The 20000-nt window shown below is 46.5% G+C and overlaps 3 protein-coding genes across 7 annotated transcripts in view; 2 read left to right on the forward strand and 1 right to left on the reverse strand.

Moving 5' to 3' along the window:
• Positions 1 to 750, forward strand: part of LOC308106851 (annexin A2-A-like) — a 10309-nt gene extending 9559 nt beyond the window's left edge. For both annotated transcript variants that reach the window (XM_080458840.1, XM_080458841.1), the window contains exon 13: positions 611 to 750. In XM_080458840.1, coding sequence (XP_080314966.1) covers positions 611 to 670 — 60 coding nt within the window. In that variant the 3' untranslated portion in view covers positions 671 to 750. The remainder of the gene's footprint in view (positions 1 to 610) is intronic.
• Positions 751 to 8489: 7739 nt separating this feature from the next.
• Positions 8490 to 15368, reverse strand: LOC308125188 (phospholipase A and acyltransferase 4-like). Of its 4 annotated transcripts, none has more exons than XM_080488735.1 (7): positions 15165 to 15303; positions 14494 to 14610; positions 14056 to 14169; positions 10003 to 10057; positions 9721 to 9835; positions 9282 to 9553; positions 8490 to 9073 (listed from the first exon to the last, which is right to left on the reverse strand). In XM_080488735.1, exons 4-7 carry the CDS (start codon positions 10015 to 10017, stop codon positions 8981 to 8983), a joined length of 495 nt encoding a protein of 164 aa, XP_080344861.1. In that variant the 5' UTR covers positions 10018 to 10057; positions 14056 to 14169; positions 14494 to 14610; positions 15165 to 15303; the 3' UTR covers positions 8490 to 8980. The 4 variants fall into 4 exon arrangements, with proteins under 4 accessions (XP_080344861.1, XP_080344862.1, XP_080344863.1 ...); XM_080488736.1 differs by having other exon boundaries at positions 14056 to 14223; XM_080488737.1 differs by having other exon boundaries at positions 14056 to 14392.
• LOC308125181 (annexin A2-like) overlaps positions 15163 to 20000 on the forward strand; it is a 13218-nt gene continuing 8380 nt past the window's right edge. The window contains exon 1 of the mRNA XM_080488721.1: positions 15163 to 15473. The gene's annotated coding sequence lies outside the window, so the exon portion shown is untranslated. The remainder of the gene's footprint in view (positions 15474 to 20000) is intronic.

Genomic DNA, 20000 nt, shown 5'->3' on the forward strand with positions numbered 1-20000 from the left:
ACAGAAACAGAACCAACCAAAACAGAACCGACAGAACTGGCTGAAACAGAACTGACTGAAAAAGAGCAGACAGAAACATAACCAACTGGAACAGAACAGAACAGACAGAACAAGAACTGACAGAACTGACCGAAACAGAACCAACAGAACCGACTGAAACCAACAGAAACAGAACATACTGAATTAGATCCAACAGAAAAAGAACCAACTGAAACAGAACCGATCAAAACCGAACGGGCAGAAACAGAACCGACAGAAACAGAACCAACAGCACTTACTGACACAGAACCGATCTAAACAGAACCAACAGAACTGACTGAAACAGAACCGTCTGAAACAGAACCGACAGAACTGACTGAAACAGAACTGACCAAAACAGAACTGACAGAACCTACTGAAACAGAACTGACAGAAACAGAACCTACAGAACTGACAGAGGAACTTACAGTATAAAGATAATTTACAATATATGATAATATAAAGATTTATTTTTCAGGATCAAGGACAGTACTGACTGTGTGTGTGTGTGTGTGTGTGTGTGTGTGTGTGTGTGTGTGTGTGTGTGTGTGTGTGTGTGTGTGTGTGTGTGTGTGTGTGTGTGTGTGTGTAGGAGCACACTAAAGGAGACTACCAGAAGGCTCTTCTCAGTCTTTGTGGAGGAGATGATTGAACCTGATTCTGTTTCCCAGAATGCCTCTCGGTGGAGGGGGCGGGGCCAACTGACTTACCTGTGAAATAAAAAGTGAACAAAAATAAATGTGTTTGTGTGAGTGAACAGCAGGGGTCAGCAGAGACCACAACACACAGGGGGGGCAACATACAATACCTTTGTTGTGCTACATATATTATTTACAGTTATCAAATATATAATATCAAATACTTTACAACTGTTATTAGATTAACCAGCCTGAGCAGCTCTATCTAGACAGTAACGTGATTTTCTAGATTAAACCAGCCTGAGCAGCTCTATCTAGACAGTAAGATGATTTCTTAGATTAACCAGCCTGAGCAGCTCTATCTAGGCAGTAAGATGATTTCTTAGATTAACCAGCCTGAGCAGCTCTATCTAGGCAGTAAGATGATTTCTTAGATTAACCAGCCTGAGCAGCTCTATCTAGGCAGTAACATGAAGCAGGAACATGAATTAACAAAGAGGAACATGATTTTGAGAGTTTAAGCAAATGATGACAGAAAACAAGCGACTTCAGAAGCACCTTTCATGAGGAGTGGAAGTGTGTGTGTGTGTGTGTGTGTGTGTGTGTGTGTGTGTGTGTGTGTGTGTGTGTGTGTGTGTGTGTGTGTGTGTGTGTGTGTGTGTGTGTGTGTGTGTGTGTGTGTGTGTGGTTTGTCCACTGGGTGTGGCCGGAACTGTTGGGGGGGGACCCGTAGCGACACCCCGGGGCCCGAGGCCATCGGGCCCGGACACCGCCACCCCGGCAGACGGCAGCCCCCTAGGCCCGGGGAGGCCCCAGCGAACCACCCCAGAGAGCCACGGCCCCTCCCAGAGAGCATCAGATGGAGAATGCAGAGAGGAATCCCCCTCAGGCAAGAGGGGCCCACAAGAGAAGGATAAAGGGCACAGGGCCCCAGGCCCCGACCCAAGCCGCCAAGCCGAGAAAAGGCCGGAGCGGGAGGCCCCCCGGGCCGAGCGGGCTGAGAGCCCCCCCAACTCCGGCGGCGAGGCCCGCCGCACCCCCGGATACTGACCCCCCCCCCCCAACCCGGCAAAGCAGAGATGGCCCCAGCCGCCGCGCCCCGGGCCAGGCCCGCCCCCAGACCAGGAAAAGCGAAGGCCCGAACAGGCCCCTGTCGGAGGACAGTCAACTCTCCACCCCCAGGAGCCTCATATACCACCCCCCACTTTCCCGCCCTATGATTCTCCCCCCGATCTTGAAAGATACACCCTCACCCCCACCCACCCCCACCGCCACCCCCACCCGACACAGACTCAGACACAGACACAGACACAGACACAGACACTCACACTCACACTCACACACTCGGGTCGGGGGGGGGGGGGGTGATGCCTCTCGCCCCCCAGGCCCCCAGCCCGGCCCCCACCCGGCCACCGCGATATCCCATCCTCCACTAATCCAACAGCGAATGGGGAAGGAGCACCGCACCCCAGCCCCCCCACGAGCGCCATGCCCGAGGGAGCGCACCCCCCGCATTCCAGCCGCACTCACCCCGGGCCGGGTCGGGACACCAGCGGGAGGTTCTGGGGGGAGCCACATCTCCCGCCCTCCCTCCACCCTGTGGAGTGTTGGATGCATGTAGGGGTGTGTCTTTGTGTTTTGAGGAGGTGGGTGCAATGTGTGTGTCTATGGTGCGGTTTATAATTGGGGGGTCACGGGGCCAGGGCGTTCTACCGCTGCCAAGCGGCAGAACCCCGAAAGCGGTTTACCCCCCCCAGTGGAGTCATGTAAGGTGAGGTAAGGCAGGGAGGGTTCTGAGGGAGGGAGTCCCCCCATCGCTAGGACCTTGGCCCAGCTGGACCCCCCGCGCTGCCCCACCCCACCCCCGAGCGGCCGGCTTAGGACCCGGGGAACTAACCCCCCCCGACAAGGCGCCGTAAGGGGACCCGGGCAGGGAGCCCCCACCCCACCCAACGGCCAGACAGCAGAGTGCAAGACCCGCAGGGCCCAGTGCGAGCCCGGCTGAAAGCCAGTGGTTAGGGCACCCCCCTCACACTCACACACTCACACACACACACACACCCACACCCACACACACACACACACACACACACACACGCACGCACGCACGCACGCACGCACGCACACACACACACACACCCACACCCACACCCACACCCACACCCACACCCACACGCACGCACGCACGCACGCACGCACGCACGCACACACACACACACACACACACACACACACACACACACACACACACACACACACACACACACACACACCTCCCATATATCAGGCCCTGGAGGTCACTCTCAGTCAACTGTCCATCCAGAACCCGGAGCCCCTCCGTCCCCCCACTCCCCCAGACCCGGAGCGCGGCAGCAGGGGCCAGCCCGCCCCACTGACAACACTGCATATTTGTAAAACTCAAGCTGTTGCAGTAAAACAGTGACTTACATACTAACTGCTGAACAAACCTGCTCATGTACTTTTCTTTATACTTCCTTAGTGTGATGAGCGTCTTCAATTATCCAGGCCCATGAAGTTCTGCTTTGTGAGCACAATGACCAGATTTTACAATTTTTTCATAAAGAAACAGCTTCACGTCACCAAAGCTATTCCCACAACAAAAAGGCTTATGCTTTGCTTTTACTGAAGTATTCATCGTAACTAGTACATACAGAAACTTCTTCTCCTGGAAGATGCTCCAGGCTTCAGAGATCATCAGCCTCCTTCCAGAAAAAAGGTCAAACCAAGAGGAAAGAAACTCTGAATGAAGAAGTCATTCAATCCATGGCCAAGCTTTGTGTTTTCTCCCTACAATTTCTCACAGGCCAAAGCCAACACTGACATCTACTGGTGAAAAAGAATAATGGCCTACATTTATGAAGCAGGTAACTAAAAGTTCCCTATTTCCAGGAGCACCAGACTTTTTAAATTATATTACTGAAATAATAGAAATAACAGCAAGGGACCAAGTCCGTTAAGATAAAATCAATACTTTTATATGTGAGAATATAAATACGAACCAAATCAAATATGAACGGACGAATCTCCTCAGCCAGTGCTTTCCTGTGATTAGAAACAAACAAACAAACAAAATAGCTTGATTTTCTACACGAATATCTTTCACATATGAAAACACATCAATGTTTAACCTGTAAATTATTGCCATAATAAATATTCAGTGTGTTTTGGGTGTGAACAAGCAGCTATACATGGAGACATTTAAAAGGGAGTTCAGCTCACTTTGTTCAAAACTAAACACAAGTGTATTTTTATATTTTTTAAATGAAGATGAACCAAGTTAAGATGAAACCTAATTCACATTTTCAGTTAAAACCAAAGCATCTGAGTCAGTCAGTCATGTGACCAAGTTAAACATTTAACATTTTAAGTCCAGGGGTCTCATTTATAAAGTCGCTGAAGCACAAAACAGGTCCTGAAAGATACGTACGCCACGGCGAACACAAAGTTTGTGATCTATAAAAATAAACTTAGCTGGAGAACGTTGGTACCGGTACGACAACTTAGAACCTTGAGCAGCACATTCTGGAGACGAGGAACCTGGTGGTGCTGATGGTGAGGTGGAGAATTGAACCAGATTCATCTCATCCATTTATCATCTTCAAATATCAGACTTATTGATCCATGTCATCATAAACAGCCGAGCTGCAGAGTTCTAGATGTTTCTTTAGTGGAACGTTACTGCTGAATCAGCAGAACCATGTTCATATGTCAAACCTTCATCTTCAAATGATCCAGAGGATAGAACTGATTGATTATCAATGATCCAGAGGACAGAACTGATTGATTATCAATGATCCAGAGGATAGAACTGATTGATTATCAATGATCCAGAGGATAGAACTGATTGATTATCAATGATCCAGAGGACAGAACTGATTGATTATCAATGATCCAGAGGACAGAACTGATTGATTATCAATGGTGACAAAGTGAGTAACAATCAGTCTAATCCCAGAGTAAACACATAAATAGTGCGGTGACAGTCGTGAGTAAAGCTGCAGTGTGGATGTTCTGCTGTTGTGTAAAAACTGGTTCCCGTCCTCTGGAGCTCACTGATTGAGTGTCTCCAGTCTCTGGGGACGTCTGTTCTTTTATTAGGATTTACAGCTATAAGGTACAAATATACTAAACTATGTACACGGTAACAACTACAGTGAGTCTCTGGGAAAGTCTCATGCTAAAAAACTGCAATTGAGATGATTTACCAACGAGTTACATGTAAAATAAAGAAATGATAGATTTTATATTTCTTATTCTATTATTATACAGACGTGATCGGTGATACAGTTTAGGATATTTTTACATTATGGCTGTAAATCCTGATAAAAGCTGCTCACGGTACGGTCATGCACTCTGGACGCTCTGCTGCTGCAGACGACCTCCACCCTCCTCCTCCACCCTCCTCCTCCACCCTCCTCCTCCACCTCTAATGATTGAAGATAAAACACAAAGTCCACTGAGTCTTTTCACCGTCCCCGTTCAAATATTTAATTTATACATTTAATAAACAGATAAAACTACCATGATGTCACTCTCCTCCATGATGTCACTCTCCTCTATGATATCACTCTCCTCCATGATGTCACTCTCCTCTATGATGTCACTCTCCTCCATGATGTCACTCTCCTCTATGATGTCACTCTCCCCCATGATGTCACTCTCCTCTATGATGTCACTCTCCTCTATGATGTCACTCTCCCCCATGATGTCACTCTCCTCTATGATGTCACTCTCCCCCATGATGTCACTCTCCTCCATGATGTCACTCTCCTCCATGATGTCACTCTCCTCTGTCCTCCACCTTCAGATCAGGCTCTTCTCCTCCACCTCTTCAGTCACTGATCTCTCAGACTCTCACACTATTTCCAGTAGTGATGTCGAGCTGCTGATCACTTATATTTTCTTTGATTAGTGATTCCACTACTGTGACACCAAATAATATCATCTCCTGACCTCCACCTCCTCCATCACTATTTCTCACTCCGTAAAATTCCTTTTCTTCATCTTTTCTGTCAGGATTTAGTGTCAAATGCCGGCGATCAACAGGCTGAATGACCACTGCTGGTAGAAAGTGGGCGTGTTGAGGGCGGGGCCTGAACGGAACCTTCCAGGTGGACTAGATCTATAAAAGGAAAGTGTGTGCAGATGTGCGTACGCACGGTTTTATAGATTACAATGTTTTTGGTGCACGCCATTTTCTGCTTTTGGGCGCACAAACATTTTTATTAGGAATCTTATGAATGTTTTATAAATGAGACGTCTGGACCAGAATCTAGTGTCATATCAACACTGGGGGCCATGATAAGGAGTGTTAGAATTCTCAGTAAACTAAGGAAAGGAGGTTCACTGCTACCTTTAGAACCTCCTTTAGCCTAGGATCCACTGATGCTTCCTTTAGAACCTCCTTTAGCCTAGGATCCACTGATGCTTCCTTTAGAACCTCCTTTAGCCTAGGAACCACTGATGCTTCCTTTAGAACCTCCTTTAGCCTAGGAACCACTGATGCTTCCTTTAGAACCTCCTTTAGCCTAGGATCCACTGATGCTTCCTTTAGAACCTCCTTTAGCCTAGGATCCACTGATGCTTCCTTTAGAACCTCCTTTAGCCTAGGAACCACTGATGCTTCCTTTAGAACCTCCTTTAGCCTAGGAACCACTGATGCTTCCTTTAGAACCTCCTTTAGCCTAGGAACCACTGATGCTTTCTTTATAACCTCCTTCAGCCTAGGAACCACTGATGCTTCGTTTAGAACCTCCTTTAGCCTAGGAACCACTGATGCTTTCTTTAGAACCTCCTTCACCCTAGGAACCACTGATGCTTCATTTAGAACCTCCTTCAGCCTAGGAACCACTGATGCTTCCTTTAGAACCTCATTTAGCCTAGGAACCACTGATGCTTTCTTTAGAACCTCCTTCACCCTTGGAACCACTGATGCTTCCTTTAGAACCTCCTTTAGCCTAGGAACCACTGATGCTTCCTTTAGAACCTCCTTCACCCTAGGAACCACTGATGCTTTCTTTAGAACCTCCTTTAGCCTAGGAACCACTGATGCTTCCTTTAGAACCTCCTTTAGCCTAGGAACCACTGATGCTTCCTTTAGAACCTCCTTCACCCTAGGAACCACTGATGCTTTCTTTAGAACCTCCTTTAGCCTAGGAACCACTGATGCTTCCTTTAGAACCTCCATCACCCTAGGAACCACTGATGCTTCCTTTAGAACCTCCTTTAGTCTAGGAACCACTGATGCGACCACATTTAAAGGAACCCACTCATCGGAGCGTTCAGGGAAACTCAGGATGACTGAAAAAGGAACAGATCATGTAAGTTACCAAAGCAATAATCTGCCTAGAACAACTTGAAATCATCTAGAACCCAGATCCCAACTAGGAATGTTCTGGATGATGTAGAACCAACACAGGAAAGTCCAGTTTCCTTTGATTTACATTCAAACCTGAGATATTTGACTTTATATCAGAGGTTAGAACCTCAGAGGAACGTGAGAGGAACCACCTTTATACTACTTTATACATTTCTACTTGTTTCACCACGACAGACGTCACTAACCTTCACCGCCGTCACATTATTATTACGCCACCTAGTGGAAGTTTGGTCTGACTGTCACAACAACATGATCGCCTTTCCTAACTCCTTTAGGAAGCCTTCTAACACCTTTCCTAACTCCTTTAGGAAGCCTCCTGACACCTTTCCTAACTCCTTTAGGAAGTCTCCTAACACCTTTACTAACTCCTTTAGGAAGCCTCCTAACACCTTTCCTAACTCCTTTAGGAAGTCTTCTAGCACCTTTCTTTAACTCCTTTAGGAAGCCTCCTAACACCTTTCCTAACTCCTTTAGGAAGTCTTCTAGCACCTTTCTTTAACTCCTTTAGGAAGCTTCCTAACACCTTTACTAACTCCTTTAGGAAGCCTCCTAACACCTTTCACTAACTCCTTTAGGAAGCCTCCTAGCACCTTTACTAACTCCTTTAGGAAGCCTCCTAACACCTTTCACTAACTCCTTTAGGAAGCCTCCTAACACCTTTACTAACTCCTTTAGGAAGCTTCCTAACACCTTTACTAACTCCTTTAGGAAGTCTCCTAACACCTTTCCTAACTCCTTTAGGAAATCTCCTAACACCTTTCCTTAACTCCTTTAGGAAGCATCCTAACACCTTTCCTTAACTCCTTTAGGAAGCCATCTAACACCTTTCCTAACTCCTTTAGGAAGCTTCCTAACACCTTTACTAACTCCTTTAGGAAGTCTCCTAACACCTTTCCTAACTCCTTTAGGAAGCCTCCTAACACCTTTCCTTAACTCCTTTTGGAAGCCTCCTAGCACCTTTACTAACTCCTTTAGGAAGCCTCCTAACACCTTTCACTAACTCCTTTAGGAAGCCTCCTAACACCTTTCCTTAACTCCTTTAGGAAGCCTCCTAACACCTTTCCTAACTCCTTCAGGAAGCCTCCTAACACCTTTCCTAACTCCTTTAGGAAGCATCCTAACACCTTTCCTTAACTCCTTTAGGAAGCCATCCAACACCTTTACTAACTCCTTTAGGAAGCCTCCTAACACCTTTCCTTAACTCCTTTTGGAAGCATCCTAACACCTTTCACTAACTCCTTTAGGAAGTCTCCTAACACCTTTCCTTAACTCCTTTAGGAAGCCTCCTAACACCTTTCACTAACTCCTTTAGGAAGTCTCCTAACACCTTTCCTTAACTCCTTTAGGAAGCCTCCTAACACCTTTCCTAACTCCTTTAGGACGTGACATGTCATATTGATTCTTCCACGACACAAAGAAAAGACAAACACAATTGAAATAATTGTTTCTTTATTTCAAACATTGACAATCTTTTTAATATCAGTAGAAGAAGAGTCAGTTTCACTTCACATTCCTGTGAGCTGTACAAACAACAGCAACAATAACAAATTATGTATATTGACTTGTTAAGAATTGTTCATTTGAGCTAATTGAGTAAACTACTGATGAACTGGTATTTATACTTCATATGTGTACTACTACATGAAGGTTTCATCCTCTAAATTTCAAACTCTGACATTTGAACTTGGCACTTTGGTAAGAAACTGTATTTTCAAACTTTGAGGTCTGATGTCAGAAAGTCTTTGTCCCACATCAGGCAGCTGGAGACACAGGTGAAGGTAGACTGAACCACATTCAAACTGATATTTGTTATTTAGTTATGGCGGCAGAGTCATCGGTGACACTTTGCTGATGATCTGCTCATGAAGTTTCTCCGCTGAGGCGACGCTGGACTTCCTGTCAGTGTGTCGCCCTCTTCTTTCCTTTAGCGTCTCACCAGGGAGAAAGCCAGTCCCACGACCCCTGCCGAGATCATCACCAGACCTGTGGCCACACTTAATGTTATGGCTCCTAACACCTGCACAGAGGACCGGACATGTTTCAGTCCCTGACCAGGACGTTATGGACAACGGACGTTCAACATTTAAGCAGGAGATTAGTGTCATTCTGTATCGTACAGACCAACCAGCCCCAACAGGCCAAACTGTGTCCAACATAAGAACTGTGTCCAACATAAGTGACCATCTCATGATTTCAGTGTCAAAGTGTCTTCTGGGTCCACCTACCTGGCGGGACCACTTCTTGCCGTAGCGCAGCTGAGTGGCTAAATGTTCGCAGTTGCGACTGAAGACACGGTAGGACTGAGTACTGCCCACCAGAGAACAGGCCTCTTTCACGATGACGTCTGCTGGGCGGGGTTTGTACCGCTTGTCCATGTTGTTGTTGATTTTCCACTTGCTGGTTCCCACTACGTCCTCCAGCTTCTCTCTCCTCACCGTGGCCGTCCCACCCCCAACAGACATCCCACTGACACTGCCACTGACACTGCCGAGTCCAGCTGGGGACAAATATGATGGAAAGACTGTTGATTAAAACATGTTTTCTCTTGTAAAGTTTATATTCTGGAACTATTGAGGGACATGTTGCTTCTTGAGGAGTTAAGATGACAAATTGTGTTGATTGTTTGTGGCGTGTTTTGTTCCACACTTTGGGTTTGGGACTCACATTGTCCTGTCAAGTGAACGACGTCGCCGTCGCCAATGTACACAGCCCAGTGCTGATAGCCGATGCGAGAGATCTCAATCAGGTCCCCAGGCTGTGGTTCCTCACCGGAGCGACGCTGAAAGACAAAACAGACCGTTTGACTTTGTCTGGTACCAACTTCAGCATATTGGACTCAGACCAGCTGACATCTGGACAAAGACAAGACTGTTAAATAGAACCGTCCTGTTGATCAATCACAGCTCTGAGTCACTATCAGATCAATAAGATATGAGATCTCCTCACCCGAGCTCTGGACATGTTTGTCTTTGTGTTGGACGGACTCGATGAACTTCAGCCGCTGCAAAAACAGACATTCATGTTTGAACATAACAGATATTAGCAGTTCAAAAGGAATCATGAGAAGATTCTTTATTTTTTATTTATTTATTTATTTTTTTTGCCGTTGTCCTGTTCGGCAGCTTGGGCCAACAATATGATGTGATCTAGAACCTTCGGAGTCAGAACAGATTTTGGTCTTGCAACAGGGAGAGACCTGGAGTCTCCTCCTGTTGCCTTCTCCGTCAAAAGATGGCATGGCTGCCGTACACGACCGGGGGGGAACGCTCAAAGAGAGAGAGAAGAGAAAAGAGAGAAAAAGTTTGAGGGAGGAGGGGGGAGGGGGGATAACATACAATATCCTTGTTGTGCTACATATATTATTTGCAGTTATCACACTGATCCAAATATTTTCCAACTGTTTGTGGATTAAACCAGCCTGAGCTGCTCTATCTAGACAGTAAGATGATTTCTTAGATTAACCAGCCTGAGCTGCTCTATCTAGACAGTAAGATGATTTCTTAGATTAACCAGCCTGAGCAGCTCTATCTAGACAGTAAGATGATTTCTTAGATTAACCAGCCTGAGCAGCTCTATCTAGACAGTAACGTGAAGCAGGAACATGAATTAACAAAGAGGTGACAACAAAAGAGGAACATGATTTTTAAAGTAGAGATAGAGAACAAGCAACTTCAGAAGCACCTTTAGTGAGGAGTGGAAATGTGTGTGTGTGTGTGTGTGTGTGTGTGTGTGTGTGTGTGTGTGTGTGTGTGTGTGTGTGTGTGTGTGTGTGTGTGTGTGTGTGTGTGTGTGTGTGTGTGTGTGTGTGTGTGGTTTGTCCACTGGGTGTGGCCGGAACTGCTGTGGGGGGACCCGTGGCGACACCCCGGGGTCCGAGGCCATCGGGCCCGGACACCGCCACCCCGGCAGACGGAAGCCCCCCAGGCCCGGGGAGACCCCAGCGAACCACCCCAGAGAGCCACGTCCCCGCCCAAAAAGCACCTGACGGAGAATGCAGAGAGGAATCCCCCCCAGGCAAGAGGAGCCCACAAGAGAAGGATAAAGGGCACAGGGCCCCAGGCCCCGACCCAAGCCGCCAAGCCGAGAAAAGGCCGGAGCGGGGCCCCCGGGCCGAGAGCCCCCCCAACCCCGACGGCGAGTCCCGCCGCACCCCCGGGAACAGGCCCACCCAGCGCCCCCCCCCAACCCGGCAAGGCAGAGACGGCCCCAGCCGCCGCGCCCCGGACCAGCCCCGCCCCCAGACCCAGGAAAGCGAAGGCTGGCGCAGGCCCCGGTCGGAGAACAGTCAACTCTACACCCCCAGGAGCAGATTCTTTATAGCGTGATGTGGACTTTGTGGTCAGTCGGCACGGTCAGCGTGGAGCTTTACAGAACTTTTTCTGCTTCTTGTGTGAAGCAGTTTCTTTTCCTCATTTCCAAAGTTTGAACAAACAAAACACACGTTTGTAGTTTCTGCTGAAGTTTAATGTTGTTCTGCTTTGCTTCTGCTTTTCAAGACCTCACAGAGGAAACATCTGAGTTTGGACAGAGAATCAGAGCGGGGTCAGAGGTGGAGCCCTGTTCAGCCCTGTTCAGCCCTGTTCAGCCCTGCTCAGCCCTGTTCAGCCTTGTTCAGCCCTGTTCAGCCCTGCTCAGCCCTGTTCAGCCCTGTTCAGCCCTGCTCAGCCCTGCTCAGCCCTGTTCAGCCCTGCTCAGCCCTGCTCAGCCCTGCTCAGCCCTGCTCAGCCCTGCGCCCCCCATGACCCCCATGCCCCGATCACAACTCCCCCCTGCAGACTCACGTCTCTGACTTGTGGCCATAAAATAGTCCCAATCATTCCTGCTGCTTTTGTTTTTTAACATATTAAAAACTATATTTAAGGTCAATCTAAGTTGACGCAGCCCCACATTGTCCAGGTTGATAGGTTGTTTGTGCTGAACAGTGTGAAGAAGTTTGCCCTTCTGGGGGGTTTCCTGTGATGCCCACAATAATGGAGGTTCTTCCTGTCCTCACAGTCCTTCATCTCATAATAAACTTCTTCTATCTTAAAAACCAAAGCAGCACAAACCATCAAGACTATTTTCACTGAGTTGTTCGTGAAGTTTCGTCCTGTAAAAAAATCAAAGGGAAATTAAAGCTGCAAGCAGCGTTGGTAGGGACCTCGACCCTTGCCGGACGACGGCCCGTCGGACTTGCCCCTATTATGGCCTCTTTGGAACCCTTGCCCCGCCATAAGGGCCACACCAAATTTCAGCTCAATCGAACAAACTTTGTTAGCATCCTAACCGTAAGGCGTGGTCAAAAGTTGGCGGAAAGCAGCTAATTAGCTAGTGATCCGTAACCGTAGCGCCCCCATAAGGCCACACAGCAAATTTCAGCTCAATCGAACAAACTTTGTTAGGATGCTAACCCTAAGGCGTGGTCAAAAGTTGGCGGGAAACAGCTAATTAGCTAGTGATCCGTAACCATAGCGCCCCCATAAGGCCACCCATAAAATTTCAGCTCATTCCAACAAAACTTTGTTAGCCTGCTAAGTAGCATGAGCAGACCTGTGATGTACCTGAAAATCACACAGGTTATACCCCCAGGTGTTGTTGACCCGAAATCTGGTCTAATCTCAAATGCTAACCAGCTAAGTTAACAGGCCTAGCATTAGCATTAGAGAGCATTAGAAAGCATTAGCATTATGTCACAGTGCCCACTAGCATGTTAGCTCCTCCACAAAGCACACATGGTAGCTTCATTATACAGGTCAGCTCATAGACAATGCTGGGGGAGACTGAAGGAACATTCCGGAAGGTGTGACATCATCCCTGTCTGTGTTCACACAGCAGGGCGTGGCCCGCAGCTAAAATGAGTGCATGTGATCAGAGTGAGAGGCAGACGATTTTCCGAAAATCTTTTGGAAACAACTCCTCCGAATCAATACTTGTCGGGCAGCTATGTGGATAAAAATATAATTTCTTGAGAGGAATTTTTGTCCTCTTTCAGTCTGTGTGGGTTTGGAATCAGTGACGCGTAAACTTTAGACTGTAGGAGTCGCAGTTTGACGCAAACGCGGGATTTTCCTCAATCAGGCTCAATGTTAAATCGTGGGTGAAAAAAAATCAGACAGCATGTTTCTTACTCGTCAAAAAGGCCCTTTCTTATGGAATTTTCCCCACAATTCCTACATCATCGTGTTCGTAAGGTTCTTGTGGTGATTGTGATGTGCTCGGTTTGTGTCTGCGAGGCACGGTTTTGCCACATTTGATAGTTGTTCGGACTGTTCTGTCACGGCTGTTTTTGAGGTGAAATTTCGGTTTTCCCATGTATCTGGATGGGAGGAGGGAGGAGGAGGGAGGAGGCGTGATTTTGCTAGGAAACTTTGAGGGCTAATAAAAATGAAACCATAGCATTAAATAACAATCTGTTCTAAGTTTTTGAAGAGGACAATCTCCTCTTTTTTATGATACTGTTTTCAAGCCGATGCTTTCGCCCTAGGAGGAGATAGCGTTTGCGTAAAGGGTATTTGGGCAAAAATCGTATTTTGAAAGGCAAATTGCGGACTTCCTGTTGGTTTTAGGTCAAAAGTTAGAGCGCGTAAATCGTAGGTCTCGATGAGACGAACAAATTAGTTTTCGTTTGATGTCTCTACGACATTCCTACGGGCCTCGGTGGCCGTTTAATGTTCTAGGCGGCGCTAGAGAGCCATTTTTGGACTCTGGGGGATCATTTTCACATATGTGAACTTCTATCCCCGTCTAATTGAGCGTGCAAAATTTGGTGAGTTTTTGAGCGTGTTTAGGGGGTCAAATATGAGCCAGACGGAGAAGAAAAAGAATATATAATAATAATAAGGCCCAGCCTTTGTTTCTCGCCTGCGGACAAACACAATAGGGACCTTGCCGGTAGGCTCGGTCCCTAATAATAATAATAATAAGAAGAAACATTACAAAAACAATATGAAATCGCCAGGTCTGAAGGGGCCTCGTCTGGCTTTCCACTTCCATTCATGCGTTTATGTTTCCTCTTCTTACCTTTAACAACGTTAGTTTCCAGCAGTCGTCCTAAACATCAAATCTCAGTAACGAAAAGCAGCGGAACCGCCCGGGTTCTGCTCAGGATGTCCTGACAGGATGAGGGTTGGACCACTGAGGGGCCGGACATCGAGATATAAACCCCTCATTCTTCAGACAAAACAGGTTCTACATAGAAAATTCAATTTAACGCAAAAATCAAGAAATTCATCATGATCGTCATGCTTACAAAGTTAAAGCTAAAGGGTCTGTGTCTACTTGACTTTTTCTTTAGCAGTTGTTTTATTTTCTTTAATCATCTGGTCTGTGTTTAGAAGGTCCATGTTATCGTATTTGTCTGCAGAACCGACAGAAATAGAACCAACAGAGTGAAAGTGAAGGACTGGAACAGTAAAACCAAACAGAACCGACAGAAATCGAACTGAGTGAAGAACTTACTGTCAGGTGGACCCTGTTTTGTGCACTGTTCCCACAGGACTGGAGATTTTTGCTGGGATTCACTCCCAAATGACGAGGCTTAAATTTCTTTTCCCATTTATTTTTCAGGTGAAAAACCTGGAACACACAGTGTAAATATTCATTCAATATTCGTTTTAAATAAAGTAGAGCAATATCCAACAGTAAATGTTCAGTTATACATTAAATAAGTACATTTCTATTATATATTTATACATATACATACACATACATATATAGATACACTCATACACATATATTTCATTGATATACTTCACAATAAACAGGTAAATATTATTTACAATGAAGCTATTTCCATATTTTTTAATTACTATACATAATACAAATAAATACAATAAGAATCGTATATATAGTACTTCATGTATTTTGAATTTAATAATCTAACCAACAATCATGACTTCCTTTTCATTTAGGTTGAGATATCAATTGATTTCATTTGTACATTTATTTTCATTGCACGTTTTATTTAATAATACCCCTTTACCAGTTAAAGTAAACACAAATTTAGCCAACTGAGGGCAAACCACAACGTGAACAGCTGTATTTAAAAAGTCCCACATTTCCGGACGCACTTAAACGCACCTCACAGTCCAAACTCAGCGTGAAAGTGAAAGTAAACAATCGCCTCTTACCGGCAGTCATCTTCAGTTTTATTTGAGTGGGAACCCGTTTCTGCACGTCCTTCGGCCACGCTGAAAAGCACTTCAGCGCTTCCTCAGCTCACTTCTTTGGCTCTGGCTTCCACAAACGCCACAGCTGATGACGTTGAGTTGAACCTGAAGCACTTCCTCCTCTCTGATTAAGACAGCTGGAGCACCGCTGCTGCTTCCGTGAGGGGAGGGCTGCGTGCCTGTGCAGCTGCGCAGCACTCTTCCTTGTTCACCGCAACACCTCCCACTCAACCTTCTTGTATCGACAATGGAAGGTTGCGGAAATTTAAGGTGAACTCAAAGTCATTTTGAATGGGAATCTTGTTCCACGACAGGCAGGAGAACAATGAGCCGCCTGACATCTCTTCGTAGTACTATTCCAATGCGGCTCTCCTGTTGGTCATGGGATATTGAGGACTGGACTGCTGTCGTTGTTTTGGCATTGGAACACAATGTCCAGCTGCAACTTGAACTTTGGCATCCCTGACGACACCCTTTGAGTCTGCAGTCACAGCAACAACACTTCCAAGTCTGAATTGTCCACGCAGAGCATTCTGATCACAAAGCCAAACCACATCCCCCACGGCAACATTTCTTTCAGTCGTATGCCACTTAGGACGGATGAAAAGATTCGGGCCAGCAAGTTGGCACCAGGCTTTCCAGAAGCTGTTGACTTGGTTTTGGATATCATGAAGTCGCTTGAAGGGGTAGTTATTAAAATCAAAAGATTTAAAGTCACCACATTTTGATGCTCGACCCAGTAGAAGTGAATTTGGCGTCACATACTGAATGCGATCTTCACTACTCTGGACTCTTGCGTCAATAGGCCGCTCATTAGCCAAATTTGCAGCCAAGTGAAGTGCTGTGAGGAACTCAGAAAAGGTAAGGCTTTTTGATTGTCCTAAACTTTGAAGGGCCCTCTTGGCGATCTTTACTGCTGCTTCAGCAGCTCCATTTCGATGTGGCGAATCAGCAGGTAACACCTTCCATATCCAGCTTGTCCCGTTCTTTACTGCACACTCTTCCAGACTTGCAGTGTTTTGGTCTTGCAGGAAATCATGCAGGTCTTTCAGCACGAATCTTGCACCAATAAAGTTTGTCCCTGGATCTGACCAAACTTTCTGGGGGTGTCCTCGGATGGCAGAAAATCTTTGGTATGCCATTAGGAAACTTTCTGTGGACATACTGCTGGCCAGTTCTATGTGGATAGCCCGGCTTGCCATGCAGCAGAACACAACTCCCCAGGCCTTTGAGGACACTCTTTTCCTTACATCATCTTTCACCAGGTATGGCCCAAACAGGTCAACAGAGGTAAACTGGAATGGTAAAGCAGGTCTTGACCTCTCCGTAGGTAGATCACCCATGACTTGCTGACAGACCCGAGCTTTTGCTTTTCTGCAGTGGATGCATTCATTGACCACCTTTTGAGCTAGCCTTCTCCCTTGCACTATCCAGGCCTTTTTCCTCATTCTCAGCAGAGTTCCAGCAGCCCCCTCATGGCCTTCTTGATGACTCTGACGAGCCAATAGAGTTCCAAGCCAAGTATCAAAAGGAATTAACGGGACACCCAAGCAGTCTTCTTTGAAATGCTGAACTCGGCCTCCGCACATCATTAGCCCAGTTGCTTCATCCTTGTACACAACCAGCCTGTTTGTTGTGGTGCTGGGGAAGGTTACCCCTTCTTGGGCTGCCAGACAGAGATCTCGGAAAGCATCTTCCCTCTCAATTACAGTGATGACACCAGCTGACTGGACTGCCTCCCACTTTAGTCTCCCTTCGGCTTTGATACCAAGGAACTTTTTGGCTGCCCTCCAGACCATTGCCAGTGTCTTTAGTAGGCTTGCTAGATTGCTGAACCACTTTTCGTCAACAAGTTTTGTGATTGCGGTCCCGTCAGGTGCCCTGTGCAGCTTTCTTTGGATAGGAGGGAGTCTTTCCTTCAGTTCTTCCCTTGTTTTGGCGTGAGTCAGTGCAGCAACAAAAGTTTTTTTCTGAATATGCATGATATTTTCTTTTGCTTCAACAGCAACATCCATGGCTGATTTGATTGGCCATTCACTTTCTGGGAGGCTCAAGAACTTTGGGCCCACCTGCCATGCTGAGTCTTCATCCAAATCTTGGGGTCTTGCACCTCTTGAGGTAATGTCTGCTACATTGAGCACTCCAGGGATCCACCACCAATCTTGGACGTTTGTGCTGCTTTGGATTTCGCCGACTCTATTGGCAAAGAATGTTTGGTAGCCATAGCTTTCCCGTTGGATTGCTCCCAGAACCGTCTGGCTCTCAACAAAGTGATACCATCTGTCAACACAAATCTTGCAGTGTTTTAGGAAATACTTTTTTAAACGGGATGCAAACACAGCACCACAGACTTCAGCCTTCACTGCGTCCCCTTTATGATCCAGTGGTGTCAACTTGGCTTTGGACTCAAATAGCCGTATAGTCACACCTTGACGACACTTCCATCGTAAGTACATTACTGCACCATAAGAATGTTCACTACCATCAGAAAATGTGATACCCCAGGGCTCAGCACTTGAGTCCTTGGGTGTCAGGGATCGAGTGAATCTCAATTGACTGAGCTCAGTGTAGTTCTCAAGTAAGCTGATGGCATCTTCCCGCAGACCTTCAGATAAAGGTATGTCCCATGTATCTTCTGACGGGCAGTGCTTCACCCTCGCTTCTTGAAATGCTCTCCTTACTAGAATAGCCCCTTTCTGCTTGACTGGAGTCACAAGGCCAAGGGGATGATAAAGGCCGGAAACTTGACTTAGAAGCTCTCTTCGGGTGAATGGGTTTGGAGTTTGTGATCTTACTTCATTTTTTGACAGATTCTTTCCCAATCGCATCTTCTTTTTCGAAAAATTCACAGCTACCATCAAGCGAAGCTTGTCATCTTTAGGATCATAGCCAAGACCTAGTGCTTTATTTTCCTCTTCAGAGAGTTGGTTTGGGAGGACCATTACAGAGGATTCTTTTGCTCTCAGCTTTCCACTTTCTGGCCTCCCACTTTGGCCAGTGTACACCCATGGCTTCATGTGAAATCCACCGGCTTTCAGGATTTGTTCGATGTTCATGGTCATCTCTTTTAGCTTGTTTAGATCTTTGTGAGAGGTAAGAATATCGTCCACATATGTATCTTGCTCCAAGACTCTACGTTCTTCTTTAAGGTGGTCAAACAATGGCAAGTTTGCTGTCTCCCGCATGGCAACCTGAGTGATACAGCCTGCTGGTTTGTCACCAATGTTGACCCTTGTGACTGCATATTCTTGAATGTCTTCATTCTCAGCGTCTCTCCAGAGAAAGCGATGTAGATGGACTTCTTGATCCTCAAGCCAAACTGAATTATACATCTTCTTGATGTCCCCGAGCGCAGCATACACACCTTGCCGGAATCGTAGGAGGACAGCACGGATGCCATTAAGGACATCTGGGCCTTTGATCAGTAGATCATTTAGGCTTTGACCCCTGAACTTTTGGCTGCTGTTCCACACAAGGCGAACTGGAGTGGTTGTTGAGTGTGGATTTGGTGCAATGAGGTGGCTGATATACCATACAGGACCAGACCAACTTTTTATTTCTTCTTTTGAGAGCTTGACTGCAGCCTTTCGATCAACCATGTCATGAACTTCAGTCTTGTAAACCATTTTCCATTCTGGTTCTCTTCCCAACTGTTTTTCAGTCCTCAAGAATGTTGCCTCAACTGCTCTTTTATTGTTTGGTAGAGTTGATGGATCCATAGACCAGGGATATTTTGCATGCCAGTGGGGCTCCTCACTGTGGTGATCTCCCATTACATAGATTAATCCACTCTTTATTTGCTCCAGCTCTCGCTCTTCAGAGAGGGACATCTCTTTTCCCCCAGGTTGACAATTTCCACATTGACAACCACCACACCTGGGTTGACACGCAGCTCCTATGCTGTCTCACTTCCACCAATCCATAAAACTTCGGCTGGCAGCTCTCATTGTGGTAAGCGTTTGAGGTGGAGACTTTGGGATTTTACAGGTGACTTCTCTGTACTCTGTCGCCGCTGTCCGCATGGAGCGTGCAAAATGCGTTCCGGAGTTGTGAGCTGTAACGGTTACCTCTTCCAAGAGATCTGGGTGAGAGCCCCCCACCGTCTTCCCAAGGGGACCTTCCCACAAGACCAGATCTCCAACAGACCGGATCTTCTGTGGGACAAGTTTTCCTTCCTTATGACTGATGAGAAGATTAATTTGTGTGGGCCGGACCAGTTCATGGAGGGGTACATCGGGAAATATCTTTTGCAGTTTTTTTGGCGACACACAGTGATTGACCTCGGCAATGCTGTCAAGTCCATAACAAACAAGCTGGTGAGATCTTAGGGTGCCGTTTGTGGTTGCAACACGGACTTTTAGTAGATAGCGCTTTGTGTTTACAGTGACATGCATCCCTCCAACACCATGAACTATGAGGGTCATAATTAGTGTCGGATGCCAAGTCTATTAAGGTCCCGATTTTCTGCCCAGCGTTGGCAACCACCTCTAGAATCATCATTAAAACTGGAAATTCATGGAGGTCGTTTTTGAATTGCGTTCATGTGCAACTGAGCTGAATGTTTTTGAAACAGTGTTGGAAAAGGCGTTCCGACACTGCAGAGCTAACTCGGGGGACAACTTGGTTAGGAACTCTTCTTGGTCCTCCGTGTACTTTTTGCCTCCACTTCTTGTTGAGTTGCGCTTCAACCTGTGTAGCTCACCTCCTTTGCTTTCAGACTTGGGGCAGAGATAAAAGTGATGATCTGGTATTTGACTGTCCTTACACTCCTCTTTACTGCACAAAAAGGTTGTTTTG

The sequence above is a fragment of the Lipophrys pholis genome (assembly GCF_963383615.2).
Source record: "Lipophrys pholis genome assembly, chromosome: 2".
Taxonomy (NCBI): Eukaryota; Metazoa; Chordata; class Actinopteri; order Blenniiformes; family Blenniidae; genus Lipophrys; species Lipophrys pholis.

Coding starts and splice junctions, on each gene's coding strand:
- LOC308125188 (XM_080488734.1), bottom strand. Junction 9,554..9,720: donor CGTTCACTTGACAGGACAAT/GTGAGTCCCAAA, acceptor ATTTGTCCCCAG/CTGGACTCGGCAGTGTCAGT. Junction 9,074..9,281: donor GCAAGAAGTGGTCCCGCCAG/GTAGGTGGACCC, acceptor TCCTCTGTGCAG/GTGTTAGGAGCCATAACATT.